At 39.9% G+C, this 23170-nt stretch overlaps 1 protein-coding gene across 8 annotated transcripts in view; it reads left to right on the plus strand.

Moving 5' to 3' along the window:
* Positions 1-23170, plus strand: part of FAM13C (family with sequence similarity 13 member C) — a 114735-nt gene that overhangs the window by 29964 nt on the left and 61601 nt on the right. For all 8 annotated transcript variants that reach the window (XM_009009903.5, XM_078345940.1, XM_009009904.5 and 5 more), the window contains one exon: positions 6568-6686. In XM_009009903.5, the coding sequence (XP_009008151.1) occupies positions 6568-6686 (119 nt within the window). The remainder of the gene's footprint in view (positions 1-6567; positions 6687-23170) is intronic.

A 23170-nucleotide genomic window follows, 5' to 3' on the forward strand; every position in this document is an offset into this window, starting at 1 on the left:
AATATAAAGTATTAAATCACTTTTAAGGCAAACAACTTGAATTAATGCAATTCCTCTCAAATCGATCAAGAACTGCATAATTTCAAAGCTGTTTGGGCCTATTGAATTATAAACTGTGTTGATTTTATTGAAATCTTTTCACATTACCTGGTGAATGGAAATACCCAATATCTGCTATTATGAGAATAGTCTTAAAATATATAAACTCAGTCAAGCTTTGCAAGGTCTTCAAAAAGGCACTTCATGTATAAAAGGCAATCTTTTTGGCCTAGGTAAGTCAGCCGCCTTTTCTTCACTTCATTTTTCTCACTGGGGAAACTGGGGGACTAAAACCTACCTCCTAGTAAATGAGAAAATTTACATAGAAGGTGCCCAGTTTAGTACCTGGTATAGAGCAAGCACTCAGTGAATATTAATAGATTCAGAAAATATATATGATAGATAGCATACTTGAATATCCATTTTCTTCTAGAAATTCTTACAACAAAGCAGTAACCTGGGTAATATATATCACAGATTAAAAAAAATAGAATTAGGGCCGGCACGGTGGCTCATGACTGTAATCCCAGCAATTTTGGAGGCCAAGGTGGGTGGACCACAAGGTCAGGAGATCAGACCATCCTGGCTAACATGGTGAAACCCTGTCTCTATTAAAAATACAAAAATTAGGAGGACGTGGTGGCACATACCTATAGTCCCAGCTACTCAGGAGGCTGAGGCAGGAGAATAGCTTGAACCCAGGAGGCAGAGGTTGAAGTAAGCCAAGATCACACCACTGCACTCCAGCCTGGGTAACAGAGCAAGACTCCATTTCAAAAAGAAAAGAAAAGAAAAGAAATAGAATCAGGCTGGGCTCTGTGGCTCACACCTGTAATCCCAGCACTTTAGGAGGCCCAGGTGGTTGGATCACCTGAGGTCAGGAGTTTGAGACCAGCCTGGCCAACCTGGTGAAACCATGTCTCTACTAAAAATGCAAAAATTATCTGGGCAAGGTGGCATGGATCTGTAATCCCAGCTACTCTGGAGACAGGAGGATCACTTGAATTCTGGAGGTGAAGGTTACACTGAGCCGAGATCGCGCCATTACACTCCAACCTGGGCGACAGAGCAAGACTTAGTCTCAAAGAAAAAAAAAAAAAAGAATCAGAGGACATCCTACCTCATGGATATGTGTGGATTTTGAGCCTATGCCTGCTTTATTCCATGACTTATTTTATTTCTTTGTTGAAATAATGAGTAAGATGGCCAGAAATAAATTTTAAAAATAGATCTGAAGAAACTGTTCTCTTAGATCCCTATTTCTTAAAGGGCCAGAAAATTTGAAATAATATTTGAAAGGAAAATTTAAATCAGCTCTTACAGGACCCCCTTTAACCCAGTTATGACATAGATGTAATAGTCCAATAGTTTCTTTATCAGGATATGAACACCTATAAAATTCCCCAATTATTCAGAAGGGCATCAAGTCACTTTCACAGATATGTGAAGGTTAAGAAAAGAGAGACATTTGGGTAATGTAGGACATGGTAGATTTACAACACTTTCTCTTGTTCACCTTAAGAACTGAAAATATAAGATTTTCCAAACTATATGCTGTCAGATATATTAGTCATGTCTTAATTAGAGCTTTTGGGAAGTACTTGCTCTCATAAATGCAAGGCATTGTTATTAACAATAGAGTGATTAAGCTACAGAACCATTTAATTTAAAATTTAATCTAGCAGTTGAAGAAAATAAGGTTTTATCAATTTTGCAATAGAATGGACACAGAGAAAACCTCAAGTATGAGAAAATGAAGATGTGGTGTTTTGATTGATCACATCTTCAAAGGAAGATTTAGAGGGTGTATGTACTCGAGGGCCAAAGGTACCTTTCTGACTTTCAGAGCAGATGGGCAAGAACTGGGATTAGAATGGAAAATTGTTTTCGTTTTTTTTCTTTATGGCCATGGATTTGTATGAATGGAAGAACTTGGAAGGGCCTGAAGCAATGGCCATGCCATTTGATAGAAACTAGATTATCCCAAGTCCTACAAGAGTCAGTTGAACTCACTAAAATCCCAGTAAGAATAAAATATTGTATTTCACCATTCTGGTTTAGGAGCAGCTAATTTTTCCTTAACCAAGTTTGGGTTTTGAGCCTTTTGAGTTAAAGCTTTCCTTTTGTTATCATGCACACTACACTGTCCTAGCCTCTGCACCTGGATCAGATAAATAGCCTAAATGATGTTTGTTTCATGGGCAGCTTTCTTATGAACTATCTCAGAATGTAGTGAATCTGATGGTCCCTGTATTTGGCTTTGCTGGGGCAATTGGCCCACAGGTGGTCATTTCATGAGGAGATAATGGAGTGGAAGGAACTAAACTAAAAAATCTTTGTTCCTTTTCTTATGAGTGAAATATTTTCCAAGATCATAAGGATCTTTGGATGGAAGAATAAATTCAATATTTTCTAAGAAAGGCTGTGCTTGGGTTTCTGATCTGAGGGGGGCTTGGAGATCAGAACCTTGAAGCACGATCTAACTTTTGGCATTGGGAAGGGCAGCCTGTCATGACAATGACGTCAGAGCCTGTTCCATTCATCAGCATGATTTGAGAACCAATAAATCACCCCACTGAGGCAGACTTGGGACATATTAGGGGTGAGGTAGAGGGTAGAGGAAGAGGAAAATGGCAGGGAACAGGAAAAGATGTGCGATACCCTTTCTTCCAGGTGCCCATTCAGGCTACAGTTAGCCAGGTAGCAGGAAGACCAAGCATGGAGCAGAGGATCTTGGCTTTTCCCCTCATTCCCCTTGGTCAGCTTGGATCTGACCATTTGAGAGATACATTAACGTAGAAGTAAAAAGTTAGAATCTGCTCTCTTACCCTTTAGTCTATGAAAACAGTAGATTTTAAAGTTCTTTGGGGGCAAGACTGTCTTATGTACTTCTCTGCAACCCTCTCAAATATCAAAATACTTTATATATAGTAGTGATTGTTTGTAGGTAAAATGTATCTCAGTTATTTTAGAATACATAGTGTTCTAGAACTTTTGGGCTGAATGTTATGGCCGATTCTAAACAGAGTGATGAAGTGTAAATGGGCAAAGGTGATCAAATGTGTTCTTTATTTCCTTTCTTGATGTTGTCACCTATTTTTTGGGGGGGTGGAGACAAAGTGTTCACTCTCAATCTTTTAGAAATACATTATTTACTCTAAGGACTTTCTTTGGCAGCCTTAGTTAACTTTGACCAGGTGGTGGAGTCCAACTGGAACAGAGAAACGGGCTTACCAAGGAAGTAAGCCTTGGCCTCTCATGCGTCTGGCTGAATAAATCTCTTATAGATAAATTTGATTGAGAACTACTATTCTCACTTTGTACTTTTTCCTTTATATCTTTATGAATAAATGGCAGCTGGGAGCACAAGACCTTTGAAAGCTACTGTTTTATTAATTCAATATATGATATCCCCACTTCTTCTGTCTTCTTTCTTTAGGAGAAAGCACGAAATTATTTTTTAAGGTTGAGACAGCTAAGGCTTGGGGGTTTTCCTCCCCTGTTTCCTATAAGGTTCTTGTGTTGGGATTTCTTGGGTTGTCACATGTCAGGCTGTCCTGGCATGCTGTGTAGTTCCTTAATGTCAATGCACACATCTGTTCAGACTTTCACCTTTCTCATTTTGAATGTTTCTTAAAATTGATGGATGCATTTAATGTGGCATTATTTTTTTCCTAAAAGACTGTTATGTAATCCAACCAATGATGGCTTATAATTGATGGTATCTTAGAATAGAGGAAAGGTAATGTATTTTAGTTATCTATTGTTGTGTAACAAATAACCACAAAACTTAAAATAGCAATAATCATATATTACCTTTCATGGTTTCTGTGGGTCAGAAACTCACTTAGGGCACAGTAGGGAGGCCTATGTCTGCTTCAGGCTTTCTGGGGCATCAGCTAGAAGACTTAAAGCCTAGAAATTAGAAGCATCTGAAGGCTCATTGATTCCCATGTAAGCTTTTCTGGGGCTATTGACCCACAGGTGGTCATTCCATGAGGAGATAATGGAGTGGAAGGAACTAAACTAAAAAAATCTTTGTTCCTTTTCTTATGAGTGAAATATTTTCCAAGATCATAAGGATCTTTGGATGGAAGAATAAACTCAATATTTTCTAAGAAAGGCTGTGCTTGGGTTTCTGATCTGAGGGGGGCTTGGAGATCAGAACTTTGAAGCACGATCTAACTTTTGGCATTGGGAAGGGCAGCCTGTCATGACAATGACGTCAGAGCCTGTTCCATTCATCAGCATTAGGATAATTTGTATCAGACTTCTTACTTAGTCTTCCTCAATTCTCCCTACCATCTTGAGGTTTGAAATTCTTGGTGGGGAAAAGAAACATAGGTGACAGTGCCACTCTTTTCCCCATTTGAAACAGGGACTTGATAGTCAGCTGTGTCCAAATACTCCTTATCTTCCCATTCTAGAGAAGAGTTCCTCTCTTGCAGTCCTTTGAGATCTCTGATCTAAGCATATTAAGGAGAAACTTTCTCTAAAGTTGTTGTTATTCATCTCTAAGATACATCCTAGATCCAAGGTAATCCAGCAGTGTTTGGCCTGTCTCACCTTTCTCAATGAGGGTTCAAAGAGTTAGATAAAATACTGTCTTTGTAAGAAAAGAAAAAAAAAACCACTATGCTTTCCTAAAAAGATAAAGTTTTAATAAAATGGACATTTTGGGTTTAAACTTTTTAGAGTTCAGAAGGGCCATTTCTTAAGGCCTACATCTACTGAGGCTTCTAAAGATAATGTTTAAAAAATATTGCTATTAGTATAAAAATGTGAAATAAGCATTCCACCACAAAAATGGGTTTTCTTTTGCTGAACTCATTTGGGTGAATTCTCCAAGGATTACCTGAGCACTAGGTTCAGAATATTGAACTTTAAGAAAATTTTTATAAAAGCAATATTGTTATCAGTAGTAGTTGGTATCTGCTGTATGCCTCCAGTTGACTGGCACTTGTGGAATTGATGGTATTATCCTCATTTTACAGAAAAGGAAACTGAGACCACATCATTTATATAATTTGGCCAAAGTCATACATTGAACAAGTAGCAGAACTCTGTTTCACATGAAAACCATTGTGTGGTGGAATTTGACCAATATCTGGGTAGCTATAGAATTTTTCTCCAGCAACTACTAAGTCTAGGGAATTAGTGCATACTAATGGAAACTTTTTCATCTGCTGTGTCTTCTTATCTGAAGCTGGAGGCTTTGAAGAATTTAAGAGAGGATCTTGATAAGGCTCTTTCCTTTCCTGTAGCTCTGCCCAGCTGTACCCATTTTGTCCCCTTCCTATGAAGACATTCATATGATTTTGTTTTAGAGGCTTGTGATGACTTCTTGGCAAATAGCCTCACTGTGTTGTTCTAGTGTGCTGGAAACATGATTCCTAAGACACCTGACACATTGACACTTGTAATGACTTCAACCCACACCCTAATAGAGGAGCTGGGTCTCTATTGTGAACATAATATATTGCACCAGAAGACCTAAATTTATTGTATTATTTGAATAATTTTCCTTTATGATGGTACCCATCTGGAGTTACTGAATTTTCACAGATTTTTGTTTTAGCATCTCTTTTACTAGGTTAAAGAAGGTTTATTTTACTCTAAAGAAAATTTTTTAGTTAGAGGTTTGACATAGCTTGAGGATGATAGTAGTGGAACTGTTGAATAGATATAAATCTTTCGCTTTTGGTATGCATGCATGTCTTTGTATTGAATCCAGATTAGTTTTAGTTTTGGTGTGTTTGTGATACTCTAGTGTTTAGCACTCTGGAATTTTTTTAAGTTAATGAGCAATTGTATCATGGATAACCCACATTGTGGTTTCTTTAGCTGTAGTGTAGCCAATGGCAATAGCGTGTGTGTGTTGGTGGTGGGGGCAGGATGACGGAGAGATATCAAGGACTCTTGGGATCTGGAATTTATAAAAATTATTTGTTCTTTAGTTTTCAGATTAACTTGAATTTTCTCTTACTGTGGAAATAATGTTTGTTTATTGTATAAAACTTAGAAAATATATATGGGCTCCAAAAATAAATAAGCATAACATCTCAGAGTTAGTCACAGTTAAGATTTTGATTCAACTTATTCCAGTCTCATGTGTGTGGGGGAGTATGTGTCTGTGTGAACATTCATACATATGTTTATTTTTGCATAAACAAGCCTATTCTATAAATACTGTTCTATGAATTATCTTTTCAGATGTATCTATTCATTCAATATTCTTCCATGAGATCATTTTTAATGTCTGTAAAATTCTTATTGTAAGGCTATGCCATATCTTTTGGATGTTAGATTTATTATTATTATTTTTCTTTATTCTGTAATCTTGTAGCAGCTGATTGATAGAAGCTTTTAAAAATTTGGACCTCTGAATTGGCTCCCTTCCCATGTTACAATCAGCAGAATGTGTTATGCATTTCTGCTTCCCTGCCCTGAGACCCACTTCCAGCTTAATAATGATATGGAACTGATTGCTGTTGACAGCTCATCTACTTTTGCTGTTTCTTCTTGCAGGAGACAGAGCATGTGGTATCCAGTCAGTCAGAGTGTCAGGGGAGAGCAGAAACACCAGCTCATGAGAGTCCACAAAACAGTGCCTTCAGGTGCCAAGAAGCAGTGAGACTTCAACCAAGGTGGGCCCTTTGTTGTCAGAAGCCGTGCTGTGCCTGTGGTTCCTTTCTCTGAAATGCCAGCTGTGTGCTTGCCACCCCCACACAAGAAGCAAGGCTTTCTGACTTTTGTTGGCATTCCTTACAGTCAGGAAAACTGCTTAAAGGGGCCTAGAAGGAGAATCGCTGAATGAGTTTAAGAGAAAAGTAAATGACCTACTTTCTCTGTCTTGCATTTGAAGAGAATCTACCTTAAGGCTCAGGGGGAAGTGAAGACAGGTCCTGCCCTTGGAGAGAAATGCTGATTTCATTCATTCTTATTCTTTATTCTGTGGTAGAGGGGATTTGATTTTCCTTTGTGATAGTGATAAATTGGTATTGACCAGGTAGGCACCATACCAGCTGATTTTTATGTAGTCTCTCACTTAGCCTCCACTTTCTCATAAAGCTGTGTACTCATAGTCTGAAAGACATTAAGACACTTGCCTGATGTTACACAAGTGAAAAAGACTGAGCCAGAATTTGAACCCACAAATGTCTGATTGCAGCACGGCAGGTGCAGATTCTGTGCTGACCCAAGTGTCTTCCAGTGACCTTAGCCCTGACATAGCCCCAGGGATGGTCTCTCTAGCCTGCTAGACCTGCTGGAGACAGCCCTGGATCCAGGGCAAGGATGTGGGTGGAAAGCAGCTTGCAGAAAGGTTGGCATGACATTCTGATGGGGAGCCTGGCATTGCAGCTGTCTATGGAAAGTCTCTTCTGGAAGTAAACAGAAGAAAGAATTCAATCGCTAGTTGTGTCAGCTGTCTTTGTAGGATCTTGTGTACAGTGTAATCATAGCCCTCACTCAGTGGAAAGGGAGGGCTGTGCTTCTGAGCCTGACCTTTAGAATTGTTTTTCTAAGGCAGCACAGTCTAAATCAACAACTACAGAGAAGATTGGCTGTGCTATGCAGTTGTACTTTTAAATATCCAATATACTAAATTTAAAATAATAGAACTTCAAAGGGTTGAAGGGGACCTCAAAGGTAGGTTGCTTCACTGTCCAGGTGGATTCATGGCCACCTTTTATAACCCTCTTCACGAGCCGACTTCTTTTGTGTTTATTCTTACCTGACCTCAGGTAATACCTGTTGGATTCAGCCTTATAATTTCTCTAGTAATCAGGACATTCTCCCTTCTATTCGAGGTATTATTGTGAGAAAGCTATTATTTGCTACTAGAATCAATTTAGTCAGCCACCCACTAGCCTGATGACTATCTCTCTCAGCAGGAATAAAGTCAACTATATCCTCATGCAAATTTCAAAACAGCATAAAAGCAAACAAAACAAATAAAAACCAGAACAAAGTCATTCATGCTTGTATGTAGAATATTTGGTGGTCCTGTAGGGGTGGATATTTAACAGAGGTCAATAGGGGAAAATGGTATTAGCCTTTAGATGCTTGATGTTCAGTAGACTTAAAACCATTGTGTGTCCCATTTTGTATCTCTCTTCCTCTGCCCCTTAGCAAACCTTCATAGGATCGTAAATACCTTGTTGCCTTTTTCTTCTCCCCATCTCCCATCTTTCTTTCTTTCTTTCTTTCTTTCTTTCTTTCTTTCTTTCTTTCTTTCTTTCTTTCTTTCTTTCTTTCTCTCTCTCTCTCTCTCTTTCTTTCTTTCTTTCTCTTTTTTTTTTCTGAGACAGAGTCTCACTCCGTCACCAGGTGCCAGGCTGGAGTGCAGTGGCACAACCTCGGCTCACTGCAATCTCCATCTCCTGGGTTCAAGCAATTCTCCTGCCTCAGCCTCCTGAGTAGTTGGGACTACAGGCGCCCACCACCATGCCCAGCTAATTTTTTTGAAATTTTAGTAGAGACGGGGTTTTACCATGTTGGCCAAGATGGTCTCAATCTCTTGACCTCGTGATCCACCTGCCTCGGCCTCCCAAAGTGCTGGTCTTACAGGCGTGAGCCACCGCACCTTTCTTTCTCCCATCTTTCATGTCCCATTTTCACAGAATTGAACTTTATGACCTAGCAACATTCCAGACTGTTCTGTGCACTGCTGTCAGCAATTGCAGGATCTGGTGCTAAGTTACATATCAGGAGTGCTGTGAGGGCAGTTATGTCTAGTGCTGTTCATTAAGTAACCTTTAAACTACAGTTATTTATCAGAACCATGGTGACATCACCAAGGGACATTGTAATGGAACTTTAAAAAAATTCATCTCAGAATATTACAGGGATTGTGAAATTTGATGAACTGATGAAATGAGATCTGAGGCTAAAAACATCTTTGAATCAGGTAGCTCACATTCCTGATAACATTCCTCTTCTGTTTTAAGCTAGCATCTGGCCAGGTTTGGGCATATCATGCTGAATAGGATCTTGATAGAGACATGATACTGTAATGGGACACTCCAGACCTAGGTCTGGTTCAGAATGAAGGAATAAGCCAGGCTAAGTCTCAGCAGGTGTAAAATGCCACTTTTGTTGGGATAGTGGGTTAGGGGAGAATGCTATTAACATAATGAACACTGTAAGAAAAGGAAGAATGATCTCGCTGTAGCAAGGAGCCACCTTGCTCCTTGGGGTCACACATCATTTGGGTGAGGCCGGAAGAAGTAGTTATTCTTCAGAAAATAAATCTATCTTAGTAGAAGTGAGATTTTGGAGTGGACTGAGGTCATGAGGTGGGCATTGATCTTTCCAGGAATGCCTACTAGTTTCATACCTACAGCTCTCAGAGCTGTCATGTTGTATATTGAGTTCTTTTGAGCACAAGGTGCTTTTATGTATTTCTGAGGATGAGATTCAGGAAGGTCTGTGAAAGCTTTTGCCCAAGTTTCTGTGTATATATACTCTATTATTGCTACTGTAATAACTGACCACAAACTTGTGGCTTTAAACAACAGAAATTTGTTATCTCATCATTCTGTAGGATAGAAGTCCAACATGTGTCTCCCTGGGTCGCACTCCCTCCAAAAAAAAGGGTGTTGGCAGGGTTTCTTTCCTTTCTAGAGGCTCTAGGGAAGGATGTGTCCATTTCCAGGCCTTTTCCAGTTTCCAGAGGCTGCCCATATTCCATGACTCATGGTCCCTTCCTCCATTTTTAAGCCACCAACATTGCATCTCTCTGATCATTCTTCCATAATCACATCTCTCTCTGATCATGGCTGGGAAACATTTTTGATTTTAAGGATTCATGAGAATAGATTGGGCTCACTCAGATAATTTCCCTACCTCAAGGTCATTAATTACATCTTCACAGTCCCTTTTGTCACATAATGTAAGGTGGCAGAGGAAGGACAGGATGAAGACATGGACATTTTTGGGGAGCCATTTTTCTGTCCACTACATGTATGTTTATTTTTCTAGTGAAAATCTCTAAAACATTTATCAGACTCTCATATGGAACACATAACCCCAGAAAATATTTAGAACCCCTGTCCTAATGTCTTTCTGCATCCAAGTTTGAAAACACATGACCCCAGAGAAGATTTAGAATTGTTAAATCAAGGTTAGCCTAAAGCTGCCTCATTACATATTTTAAGTTCAGCCTAAAGGTTTCTCTGTTCATCATGAACTATAACCTAAATGGAGTTTTATACAGACTGCAGCTTACTCTTGCGCCAATCACTGAGTTGTGGCCAGGGTGGCCAGCTGTTCAAATCATGTTCAAATAAGGCAAATGCTGAGCTGTAACCAATCCAACTGTTTCTGCATCTCACTTCTGTTTTCTGTATGTCACTTTCCTTTTTCTGTCCATAACTCTTCTTACACCACGTGGCTGCACTGGAGTCTCTGAGCCTACTCTGTCTGGGAAGGCTGCCCGATTCATGAATTGTTCCTTGCTCAATTAAACCCTTTTAAATTTAATTCAGCTAAAGTTTTTCTTTTAACAGAACCCTTGTCCTAATGTCTTTCTACTTCCAAGCTTGCTTGCTTTTCTGTTTATCCCTCAACAGAGCCAACATCAGATACAGTTTTAGCCACTTCCATCCTCTTTCACCGCACCCTTCCTCCCATTTGCCATGTGCCACCCTTCCCTATATTGTATTACTTGGCCTCACAGTGCCACACATTAGAGGTCTCAAATTTGGTGTCCTACAGATGTCTCTGATGTGGAGACATATTTGGCTTGTATGAAGTTAAACTATTTTGAATCAGCATTTTAAAATCAAGAGTTTTTACAGATTTTTGGGTTTCTTTGGAAAGATCTAAAGGTAGGATAACCCAGGGCCTACATTCCTCAAAGGCAACAACTAGCTGGAGCGGATGAGTAGCTTTCGATTTTTTCACAATTCCCACCCAGTTCTCCTCATTTATGTATGCTCTTTGCCAAGCTTCCATAGGCATTTGATTTATAATGCCTGCTTCAGTCCTTTTCTTCCTGGCAAATGCTGCTCCTGGGGACTCTGCAGCTCCCTGAAGCTAAGTCTTCCTAGATGAAAATGGCTTATCATATGGTGATGGCTGATAATGTCTTAATGCCATCTCTTTCCAGATGACATGTTTGCATTTTATCATGGACTTTCAATGCATGAGTGGAAGGGCTGTGTTATTATACTACTGTGGCATATTCCTTAATAGTTGGCATTTTCAAAACATGTAAAATTAAACAACTGCAGTTAGTTATAGCTGGAAGAAACCTTAATAATCATTTATTACAACTCTCATTTTCTCCTTTGACATCTAGTGAGGTTGTGATTTGCTCACGTTCTCTCTTCCTTTGGTAATAGAACCAAGATAAGTACTATCAATCTGTATTGAGTTGCCACTTAATGAATATACATTAGTTTGACTGATTTTTAGAGCTAAAGCCAGTGCCAATCCTGTAAATCCTCAGATATGACAAAGGGAAATTTATGAATGTAAGCAAATATTAAAGCAGTTGGAGATTTCTAAGTAAATTTACTTTTGAGAATGATTAACTCACATATTTAAAATATTGTATTAAAATTTATGACAGCATTAAATCTTTAATGTTGTTAATGACCTTGTCTGTATAAACAGGAGCTATTCTATAGCATTGCCTTACTGTTAATTAGGTTGGTGGTTATATTGTGAGTTCCAGTTCATTGGCCTCTTCATCCGGATTCCCATGTTAGAAGAGGCTGAAGATTCTTGGCAAGGATAATGGCCTTGGATGGCCTCCACTATTTTTTGACATTTCAGATGAAAGAGAAAGCTGGGGGCTTTGCTGCTTTATAGAAAGAGGAAGTTTTGTTGGCAGCAACTTTTCTATGTGGAATAAATCCTTTCATCCTGTGTTTTTTGAGATAGACTTTGTGTGTGTGTGTGTGTGTGTGTGTGTGTGTGTGTGTAGCTAATTGTTTCTTATTTAAATGTTTTTCATAGAAGTAAGCAGAGTCGTAATGAGTTCTGCTAAACAGAGAAAGAATAAATAAGAGAATGAGCACTGAGATTTTTAATACTAATAATACAAAAGACATATCTCCCTTCTTGGACTGTACCTCTGCATATTTCCAGCATATTCTTCTCCTTCCTCATTAGTGTGCTCCTAGAGTTTTATTTTGTTTTGCTTTATAAGGGGAGCAGGGATGAGGTAGAGATAAAAAATAGCTTGTCTTCACAGTGCTTTGAGACTCCCTGGTATATGGTTGGATAATGAGTGGGTATTGGCCTAGCTCATGTTGAGTTCCCCACATGGAAAGGGAGCCAGATAGGAGGACTCTCTTTCACTGCCCACTCCTACTGTTTCCCTCCGTGGACACAGAAACAATCTGGTTGAAGGAAACGAACATTCAAATGAAGAGATCCAGGGTCTTATCTCACATCTATCAGGTGACCATAGTCATTTCACTCAAATTCCTGGGCCCCCTCCTCTAACATAAATAGTTTAGGTCAAATGATTTCTAGGGCTCCTTCTGGCTCTAACACTGAAAATGCTAAACACTCTAGACATTTAAAAGATTAGACATGGAAAGACTTTAGCTTAAGAATACAAACTCCTGAAGATGCAGATAAAAATAATTCCCCCTCCCCTGCCATAGAGCACAAAAATCCCACATCCAGTCCTTAAATTTCTGAAAAAAAGAGCCCACACTTGATTATTTGGGAAATGAAATCCTCCTTTTTTTGTTGTTTTTTTTTTTTTAAAGAAGTCTGCCCTTGGTCATTTGATAAATTGTTAGCGCTTTCACTAATAATTTGGCATAAGGATAAAAGGAAAACTTAGAGATATTCTCTCATTCAAAATGCTACTACTACCACTATTACTGATAATAAAATAAGTGAAACACTGGAAAATATAGAAAATCTCAAGCGTGTAAAAATGACTTATCTTACCTCCCAGATATAACCACTATTACCATTGTAGTGTACATTCTTATACTGTTGCTATTGTTTTAATGTTGTCATAAAGAGAAATTGTGTATGAAAGGGGCTTTTGGATGCATTGGGCTTTAAATCTGCTAGAAGTACTATTTACTTCAAGCAGGCCCTAGAGTAGAAAGCTAGACAAGAGTGCATTATGACTATATAATAATCATGTATAGTGGTGTGCTTTTCTACCTAAGACCAGTACGATGAGTAATAGAGTGGCTAGGTTAATTATCATGAGGTTGGTGAGTTCATTTATGACTAAAGTGAACAAATTTAATTTTCCATAACAAATACTTTAACATACAATTTCTATAAGAAACATGTTTTACAAGCATTGACATCATTATAGCGCATTGTTAGAAATGGTATTTCTTGGAGACCAAACAGGAAACCTTGTCCATAACATCTGAATCTCTTGGAAAGTTTCTTGGCTTAACATAAAATAGATTTAGGAGAAATTTCAATAATGATTATATGAGACAGAGAATGTATAAACTTAAATGTAATTTAGAACTTTGACCAGCTGGTTAAGTATTCAGTGTGCCTGAGCCCACTGGAATGGGGCTAGTCTTTAACTTACTCTTCATCTTCCCAATGAAGCAACAGCTACTCCCATATTTCTGCTATAGTTATTTGTCAATGAAATTATTCCTTTTCAAGATTTAAATACTACACACACACACACACACACACACACGTTATGTATAGTGACATACACATACACTCAGAGCTCCCACTCAACCATCCATATGTATTTTTTCTTTTATTAACTAATACTAGGTTAAAACATTTTGGGATTTAATAGATAGATACATATATGCATACATATATACATACACATATATATAGAAATTTGTCTCTAAGAATATATCATGTATAATTATACTGCTTTATGTTCCATTATATTATAACTTACTACATATTACATTGTGTTTTATATATAATTATGTCACATTACTATGTAGCTTGTATGTACTGCTTAATACTATATTTTTCCATATCATAAAATATCATGTTGAATATATTCAACTATATCATGTTGAATGGCTGTAAAATACAGTCATGTACCACATAATAACATTTCAGTTAACAGTAGACACATACAATGGTGTCCCAAAAGGTTAAAATACCATATTTTTACTGTACCTTTTGTATGTTTAGATATGCAAATACCATTGTTTTACAGTTGCCTACGTATTCAGTACAGTAACATACTTTGCATGTTTGTATCCTGGAAACATTACGCTATACCACATAGCCTTTGTGTGTAGTGAGCTATACCATCTAGGTTTCTGTAAGTATACTCTGTGATGTTTGCACAATATTGAAATGGCCTAAGGATGCATTTCTCAGAATATATCCCCATCACTAAGGGATACATGACTGTATTTCCTTTTATGGATATACCATCATTTATTTAATGAAATCCAAAGTGTTAGTTATGGCAGTTACTTATAGGATTTATATTTGTAATCACTGCTATAGTAAACATCTTAAAAACAGTATCTTTATCCATTATAGTTTTCTTGGTTTGTGCTTAAAAGTCAAAGTTGTCTAGGCAGAGGATTTGGAGTAGCAAACTGAAATGAGACTTAAGATATATATTTTTAGCCAAGCACAATGGCTCATGCCTGTAATCCCAGCACTTTGGGAGGCTGAGGCGATGGATCACTTGAGGTCAGGAGTTGGAGACCAGCCTGGCCAACTTGGTAAAACCCCATCTATACTACAAATAAAATATGAAAATTAGCTGGGCTTGGTGGCACACATCTGTAATTCCAGCTATTTGGAAGGCTGAGGCATGTGAATTGCTTGAACCTGGGAGGCAGAGGTTGCAGTGAGCCAAGATCACATTACTGCACTCTAGACTAGACAACAGAGTAAGACTTTGTCTCAAAAAAAAAAAGATATACAATTTTCAGTTATCTGATCATGGAAGAAGATAGGAATATAATAGAAAACTGGTTACTTTGAGAGAACTAGATAAAAGTCATGTGATTGGATTTCTATATGTGTCACAATCAGGATTATGGCTCTGGGTTGAATGTTGGAGACAATCCAATTTAATCTCTTCCCCCTTCCTTGAGTATTCACTAGATATTTCTGTTTCATCCACTAGCCTTCATGGTGTTCCAGTTCACACTGTGCTAAGGGCAAAGTGCTTCTGGCTGTAACACTCCCAGAGGACATTTGAAAGTCTTGCATGGGATGCGTCATTCACGTCAGGGACTCTGGCACTTTTGGCTCTAGCCCACAGAATGCCAGGAGACAACTCCAGCTTCTGTAATAATCACAAATAGCCCCAAATTTTCTACATGGCCTCTAGAGGACATGCCATCACCCTGTAAAAGCACAAAAACATAAAAACCCACTAAATTTCATGATAGATACCTTATCTAAAACCATGAGTCTTTATTAACATGGGGACATGATCTATTTATAAGTGGAAAAAAGCAATTACATAACAGTATCACAAGGTGTTCCTATTTTTGCTTAATATATAATTATTTACAGACACATATACTAGCAAGACATAAATCTGTGTTTTAGTGGTGGTAATTTTGGGGGGAGATGAATTACAGGTGACTAAAACAATATTTTTTGTGCTTTTACTTTCTAAGCTTCCCCCTAGCAATCCCCTATTAATCTTGTAATTGGCAAAAAGTGATAAGTTTATATTACTTGCAAAACAAGTAATACTACCTACTGTTTCTCTGGCTTTATTTACTTAGCAGTGATTGAATCTTACTTTGGGATAGACATGAATATTAGGAGAGGATTAGGAGAGAAAGATTTATTTTTCATTTTTGTTAACTGGAAAAACTTGAAATAAATTATCAATGACCTGTGGCCTTTGTGGTTTAGGTCACTTGGGATCAGAAACCAAATACTGCAGATGATTTTATAGGTTTAGATAATGTTTAAAACCAGAATTTGTGTCCTAGGTGCCTCTTTTCTTGAGTGTTTGCCTCTGTGGATAAAAGCAGAAGAAAGTCTCATCTTATGCTCTTGAGCAGCATGCCAAGCCTCTCAGGAGTCCAGTAGCACAGAATTCTTCCCAAGATCACCCAGACGACCCTGCACATGCGGGGACAAGGGAAATATCAAGACCCATTTAAGTGGGGTGGAGTCCAAGGGGAGAAAGGTTGAGAAGGGGTAGATGCAAAAGTAAGCCAGCTGTTGGAGTCTTCTAGTGCCTTAAGTTTTTTTTTTTTTTTAAGATGGAGTTTTGCTCTTGTTACCCAGGCTGGCGTGCAATGGCACAATCTCGGCTCACCACAACCTCCGCCTCCTGGGTTCAGGCAATTCTCCTGCCTCAGCCTCCTGAGTAGCTGGGATTACAGGCATGCGCCACCGTGCCCAGCTAATTTTTTTGTATTTTTGGTAGAGACGGGGTTTCACCATGTTGACCAGGATGGTCTCGATCTCTTGACCTCGTGATCCACCCGCCTCAGCCTCCCAAAGTGCTGGGATTACAGGCGTGAGCCACCGTGCCCGGCCTTAGTGCCTTAAGTTTAGCATCAACACAAGAAAATAGTTTTGGCCAAACCTAGCCTATTGAATAAATCAAAAAATACATAATAGAACCCCTGGGAAGGGCCTAGGAAATATCCAAGATACTGTAGTGTAAAGAGAAAAGGCTTTGGCAGTAAGCAGACCTGGATGCTACTTCCAGCTTTGCTTCTTCCTTGGACAGATTCCCTAATATCTCTTGGCTTTGATTTCTTCAGATGTGTGATGGAAGTGAAGATGTCTACTTACCAGAGCTTCTGTTGCAGGGATTAAATGAGACACTGCATGTTCAGCTTCATTCAGGCTCTGGCCCACAGCAGGGGCTCAGAAGATTAATGTTGTTGCACAAGAGAGGAGATCCTTCCTCCGTGGATGATTTTGCTTAGCTCCACAGTACTGATCTATGGCTTGCCACAAATCCCTCTTCCTGCGTGTTCTCTCTTCTCTCCTCCGTTTATCTAAATTTTAATCTCACCTCAGAGCCCAGCTCACTCCCAGATTTTCATGCACTTTTTCCTTTCCCAATAACTCATGTTGATCTCTGTAGTTAGAACATGTTCAATGGAACTAGACACTTGGTACTAGTGTTCAAAGAGTTTGGTTTATCTCTTCAAATAGGATATATGCCTATTTTCTATAATTCTTTTGAATGTTCAGTTTTCAGCACAATGTCAGCTCGTAGGTTCAGTAGTTTAGTAAAGTTTCTGCTTATTGATTCTTAGGTAGGCAATCCCATGGAATTCTGCTTTGCCTTCCATAATCTCATGCCTCTCTTGGCCATATTTAATTATGGTCCTTTATATACCTGGCCCTTTACGAGCTCTAGTTTGTTTTTGTGTACACTAGCTGCACTTCCTGTGCTTCCATATCCATCCTTCACAGAACCCAGGTTACCTTCAGAGATCTGCTTTTCTGCACAGCTTTAAGCTAGGCCTTAGCTTCTCTCTAGTTGAACCAAAAACTCTGCATACCTTGGACCAGTTGGTTTCCCCGACTTGCCAGTTGAGATTCCAGTGATTTGGACTCTCTTGTTCAACTTGGACATGTGATTAAGACAATTTCAAAAAGGGTTTTAAATGAGTTGTACGTGGCAAAGTCGTCCTAGATGGGCATGAATAGTCATGGTTGAAAAAGTGGGAATCAAGAAAATGGTCCTTTTCAATGTATAGTTACTGCCAACCTTGCTGATCTTGCTCATGTGTAACAAAGGAGACCCAGGCTATAGCATGACTAGTGGTTGTTTCTTGGTAATGTGGTTGGTATTCTCTGCAAACAATGGAAACTGTGTTTGATTCAGGCAAGGAAAGGGATCTAATGGAAGGCTATTGGTTAGCTTAAAAAAAACTGAACTAAGGGCAAATAGGTTTTGGGAAGGGCAAGAAACAGGCCTGGTCCATGGATTTCTGGAATCACAATGACAGGGACATGTTTCTCTGAGGTGTTATCATTGGATGATCCTGTGCTAATGCAACAGCTTTTCATTCCTGCTCAAGTTTCAACTTCAGGGAGAAGGAACTAACTGGCCCAGTTCAGGCCACATGTTTACCCTTGCATGTGGAATTGTGGAGAGCTACTTTCCCAAGGGAAAGGGAGGTTGATGTCAGAACAAGAGGTTATAAACAGGAGTGGCAGACTCAGATTTACTTAAAAAGACCACTCTGGGTGCTGCGTTATATACTGTACAGTGTGTTATACTCAGGAGGACATCTCGGAAGCTAAATATCATCCCTGTGGGAGGTGCTGGTGACAGGGAAGATGGAGGGAAGATGACAAGTGAAGGATAGAGACTCATGACTCTCCTTTTGGGAGAGAAAGAAAATCTTGAATAGGGAACAGTCAGCATTTAGGCTTGATTTATATTAATGCCTACTCAAATCTCCTGTGTCTTAAGAAATATTCTTCTGTGCCAAGAGCTAACTTGATTAATACTTTAAAAGTTAAAGTAGTGCAAAGCCGAGTGTCAGTTGTAATATCACAGGAGCCAATGTGTTACATAGTTACAAATATTCGTCAACTATTCATCAGTCATTTAAATCTGCCCCTATGACGAATAATACTTTGTGCCCTTCACTGCATCTGTCTATGATCTAAATCTTCATTTGTATGATTAGGTTTTTCTTTCTCCCAACTGTAAGCTCCAAAAGGCAGAGATTGTGTCTATTTAGACACCACTTTCTTACTTGAGGTTCCTCTTGAAGGTGGATTCTGATAGATAGGAGGACCCGGGTGTCTATCTATTCTGATAGATAGGAGGAAGGTGTCCCAGGAAGCAGGGACTAGGAAAGGAGGAAGAGCCCACAATGGTGTGTAACTTGGTAGGTTGCCACTCTGAACAACTGGAGTCTCTCTGAGGAACAGTGTAGACACTATCTCAGATTCATCCCTCTGAAAGTTGAGGGGGCAGCTGTGGCATTTATTCACACACTCCCTTCTCTTCTGGCTGTGGGCTGCCCCCAGGGAGTTAACTCTGCCACGTAGGCAGGCTAAGGGAATGAGCCCGGCCTGGCAAAAATCTTGAGGCAGAAGAATGAAGAAACTTGGCAGATGCTTGAATTGGGATGAGGGGAGCAGGCAGAAATGTCCTTGGAGCTGAAGTATTGGTTACAACCACTTTGTCTCCTGGCTGAGCACTGCCTGGCACATAGAGCCAGTGTCGGATCATTATTTACTAAGTGTATGGAATGAATGAGGAATACAAGCAAAGTGCCTTGTAGCTTTCTCAGCAAACCAGGTGCTGCTATTATTATTACTCCTAATAATGTCTTATTAGGGCCTCTGTTCTCACTCAGTTCCCCAGGAGAAAACCTGGATCCTGTGTCCTCAATATTCCATTCAAAACGTGTTCTTTATGGCTCACAGGGTCTCTTAAACTACACATGTCTACTTTACCTACACTCTGCTGATTCTGAAGCTGGCCCTGTGCGCCTGACTCACTGCTCACTCATTCCTGGGCATTACTGTGGTCCTGGCTGCTTCTGGTCTCTGATCCAGCTCACCGAAGTGAGAAGTGATACCTTTTCCAGGACAGCGGGGCTGCCCTGTATTTGAAGTTTTTCATGGTGTTTTGAGGGGCACAGTCTTCTCTCTTTGGGATTGTGTTCCCTGGGGGACCAGGCCAGAAACACCATGTCACTCCTATACTCAAAGAAGTTCCTCACCTGTGTTCTTTAGCCATTGGTAAATAGTCCTCCCAGGCTGTTGCACTTGGACCTTTAGGATAATGTTCCCCAATTAGGAATCCTCTAGGGTGCTTGTTAACTGTATGTCATCATCCTACTTCTCTGGATATTCTGATTTAGTAGGTTTGGTTGGATTGGGGCCCAGGAATCTCTGTTTTTAATAATACTAACTGATTCTAATCTTCAGAGAAGTATGAGGTGGGGGGCAATTAGCTTCTGGGAGGGTATACTGTTGGGGATCAGTGTGCTTTTCTAGCTGCTGCATCCTTGGGAGTTCATTGACCTGGACAAGTGGACACATGGATTGGGAAGTCAGTTTATGAACATCCATGAACTTCTAGTTTTGTTTTCTTTCATTAGCCTCTCAGGGAATAATTTTAAGTGCCATGGCTTGGTTTCTTTATCTTTCAAGTTGGCTGTATAATATTTGACCTCAGTTCTTTAGCAGACATTTGGTAAGAACCATTAATGTCTTCAGTGTCGCTTCAGCTCTCTAGAGAAAGGAGCTTTCTATTTACTGATATTAAGAGCTGTTATTGTTTCTAATAATATTACTGGAATTTATTGGCATATTGTCTGTGTCTGCATATAGAGCTATTGTTTGTATATAAAGCATGTTTTGCTCAGAGGGTTGTCCTCTTGGGATATACCTTTTGTTTTCAAAAGAGTTTCAGGAAACAGCAGTCATACAGCCAGCCAGCAGTCATCCGGGTATACATTAGTGTATCCCAAGTTTTGCTCTATTAGAGAGAGGCTAAATTTTTTATGCAGTGGAATATCCTGAATTCTGAATATGTGATGTCAGTCAGTACTGTTCAGTTTTAAGACTCTGATTCTGTGTGAAGCATTCCAAAAAGTATGTTGGATGCTCTCCATTTACTCTTTCTGCCCAGTTTTTTAGGTCATGGGTTCAAAAGCTACTCATTAATTTTTAGTATATCTCTTCTGGGAAGAAATGTATTTGTTATATGTTATGAAAATGAGAGTTATTTCAACCTCCAGGCTCTGCTAGCATGCTATAGGTGGAGGAAGGAGCATCAGTTATATTATAATTACTTTACACACACACATTTCGGAGTATATAAGAATTGGCAGCTGCCCATAACCCTGGGATGAATACTTTATTTACAAACATATGGGTGCCTACTGTGTGTCATATGCCAGGCTTAGCCTTAGAGATAAAATGTTAAGCAAGGCTCCTATGGTCCTGGCTCCTCAGTGCTCACCGTTGAGAGAAAAAAACCAATCAAATAATTATAAATACATAACAAGGAACTGAGACCTGCTGCATAGCAGAAGCAGAAGATCAGAATACAGTGAGAACATACATATGAAAGGGAGACCAAGTTGGGAGCCATGTAGCCTCTGAAGTATGAATGAGTTACTTAGGAAAGAAAGTGGAGAGGGAGCAGCATTACAGGCATGTGTGAAGGCCTACTCTGGAAAGGAGCATGGTGCATCCACAAAACTGAAAGAATGCCAGTGTAGCTGGAGTTCAGAGGGGGAGCATGATGCAAGCAAAGGTTGAAGAGTGGGCAGATGCTTAATCCTTAAGGGTGTCATAGGATACTCTCAGAATTTGGTTTTTATTTCAAGTGCAGTGTGCAGAAGGGTAGTGAAGGATCTTGTGTGGATGGTAGTCTGGGGAGGGTAGAGGGGAAGTAGGGAGACCAGGGAGGAAAGTACTGCCATCCAGGTAGTTCAGATGAGAGGTGCTGGTGGCTTGGCCCCAGATTGTAATGGTAGAGATAGAGGGGAGGGGACAGACACAAACATTATTTGGGATAAGAAATTGAGAGGCTTGTTAATAACTTGGTTATTGGGCTTAAGGAAAGACAAGTGTTAGATAACCGTCAGTTGTCTTCCATAAGCCCATTGGCAAGATGGGGAATCTTTTCACTGAAATACAAAACAGTTTCATCTGCTTATTTAATTATAGATAGTTAAAACATTCGTGTAAATATACAACCGTGAGCTAAAATGTGGCGTTTTCACAAATTATCACATCCTGCAGTTTGACACTGTCCTTACGCCAAGAAAAACATCTTAATGCTTAGTTGGTTTTGTTGTTTTGAATTCCACTACACCTCCTGAGAGAAGGCCACTGCGAGATGACCTTACGGGCTGACTCAGCACAGGCTTTAGGGTTCCAGCAAAGTGGGAACACCAAACATTTTTTTGAAAAGTTGTATTTCAGTGGGCTGTCCACAAGTTCGTAGTCATAGGCTATCCACAAGTTTGCAGTTTGAATCCAGGGAAAAGTTCTTTTCATATTAGCACACAATTAAGTTTTGCATTTCTCTGTTGAGAAGTAGTTTTTACATTGGATTATATAGTGGTGGCAGCAGTAGTGGTGGCAGCAGTGGCAATGATAGTGCTGGTGGTCATGATGGTGAGGCTGGTGGGTGGTGGCAGTGGTAGTGGCAATGGTAGTGGCAGTGGTGGTGGTGATGGTGGCAATGGTGGTGGTGATACTGATTGTGGTAGTGATAGCAGTGGTTGTCGTGGTTTGGTGATGGTGATGGTGGTGGTTATGGTGGTGATGGTGAATGTGGAGGTGTTGGAAGTGATTGTGGTGGTTTGGTGATGATGGTGATGGTGGTGGTGATACTGATTGTGGTAGTGATAGCAGTGGTTGTCGTGGTTTGGTGATGGTGATGGTGGTGGTTATGGTGGTGATGGTGAATGTGGAGGTGTTGGCAGTGATTGTGGTGGTTTGGTGATGATGGTGATGGTGGTGGTGGTGATGGTGATGGTGATTGTGGAGGGGTTGGCAGTGATTGTGGTGGTTTGGTGATGGTGGTGATGCTGATTGTGGAGGTGATGGTAGTGGTTGTGGTGGTGGTGGTGATGGTGGCAATGGTGGTGGTGATGCTGATTGTGGAGGTGTTGGCCGTGGTTGTAGTGGTGGTAGTGATGGTGGCAACAGTGATGGTGATGGTGGTGATGGTGATTGCGGAGTGGTTGTGGTGGTTTGGTGATGGTGGTGATGGCGGTGGTGATGGTGGTGGTAATGGTGGTGGTGGTAGTGGTGTTAGGTGATGATATTAGTGAATGGTAGTGATAGTCATGGTGGTAGTGATGGTGGTGTTAGTGATAGTGGTGATGGTTGGAGGTATCACATGCTCATCACTGCTGAGTACCATAATTAGGCTCTGAGGAGTGCAGGCTGCATTTCTCATTGCCTGGACCTGGGCTAGAGGACAAGGTTACATTAAATTTAGCAGAGTACTCTGACTGACTGACTCATTTTGGTCACCTTTAGAAGCATGCTTTTATATTTGCTTAGTTACTTTCCTATTGTTGTTTTGGGTACAGGGGGTAAGAGAATTGGAGGGAGTGTTCAGTGTGACCCAGTTTTTGTGTATAGGCCAGCTTCCAGCAAGAATTGAAAACGATTCAAGCAGTATAAGATCTTAAAAGAAGGGAATTTGAGCTGGCTGGCTACTGTTCCAGTTCTCCTCCATTAACTTCTAAACTTCTCC

This window comes from Callithrix jacchus, chromosome 12 (genome assembly GCF_049354715.1).
Source record: "Callithrix jacchus isolate 240 chromosome 12, calJac240_pri, whole genome shotgun sequence".
NCBI classification, from domain to species: Eukaryota; Metazoa; Chordata; class Mammalia; order Primates; family Cebidae; genus Callithrix; species Callithrix jacchus.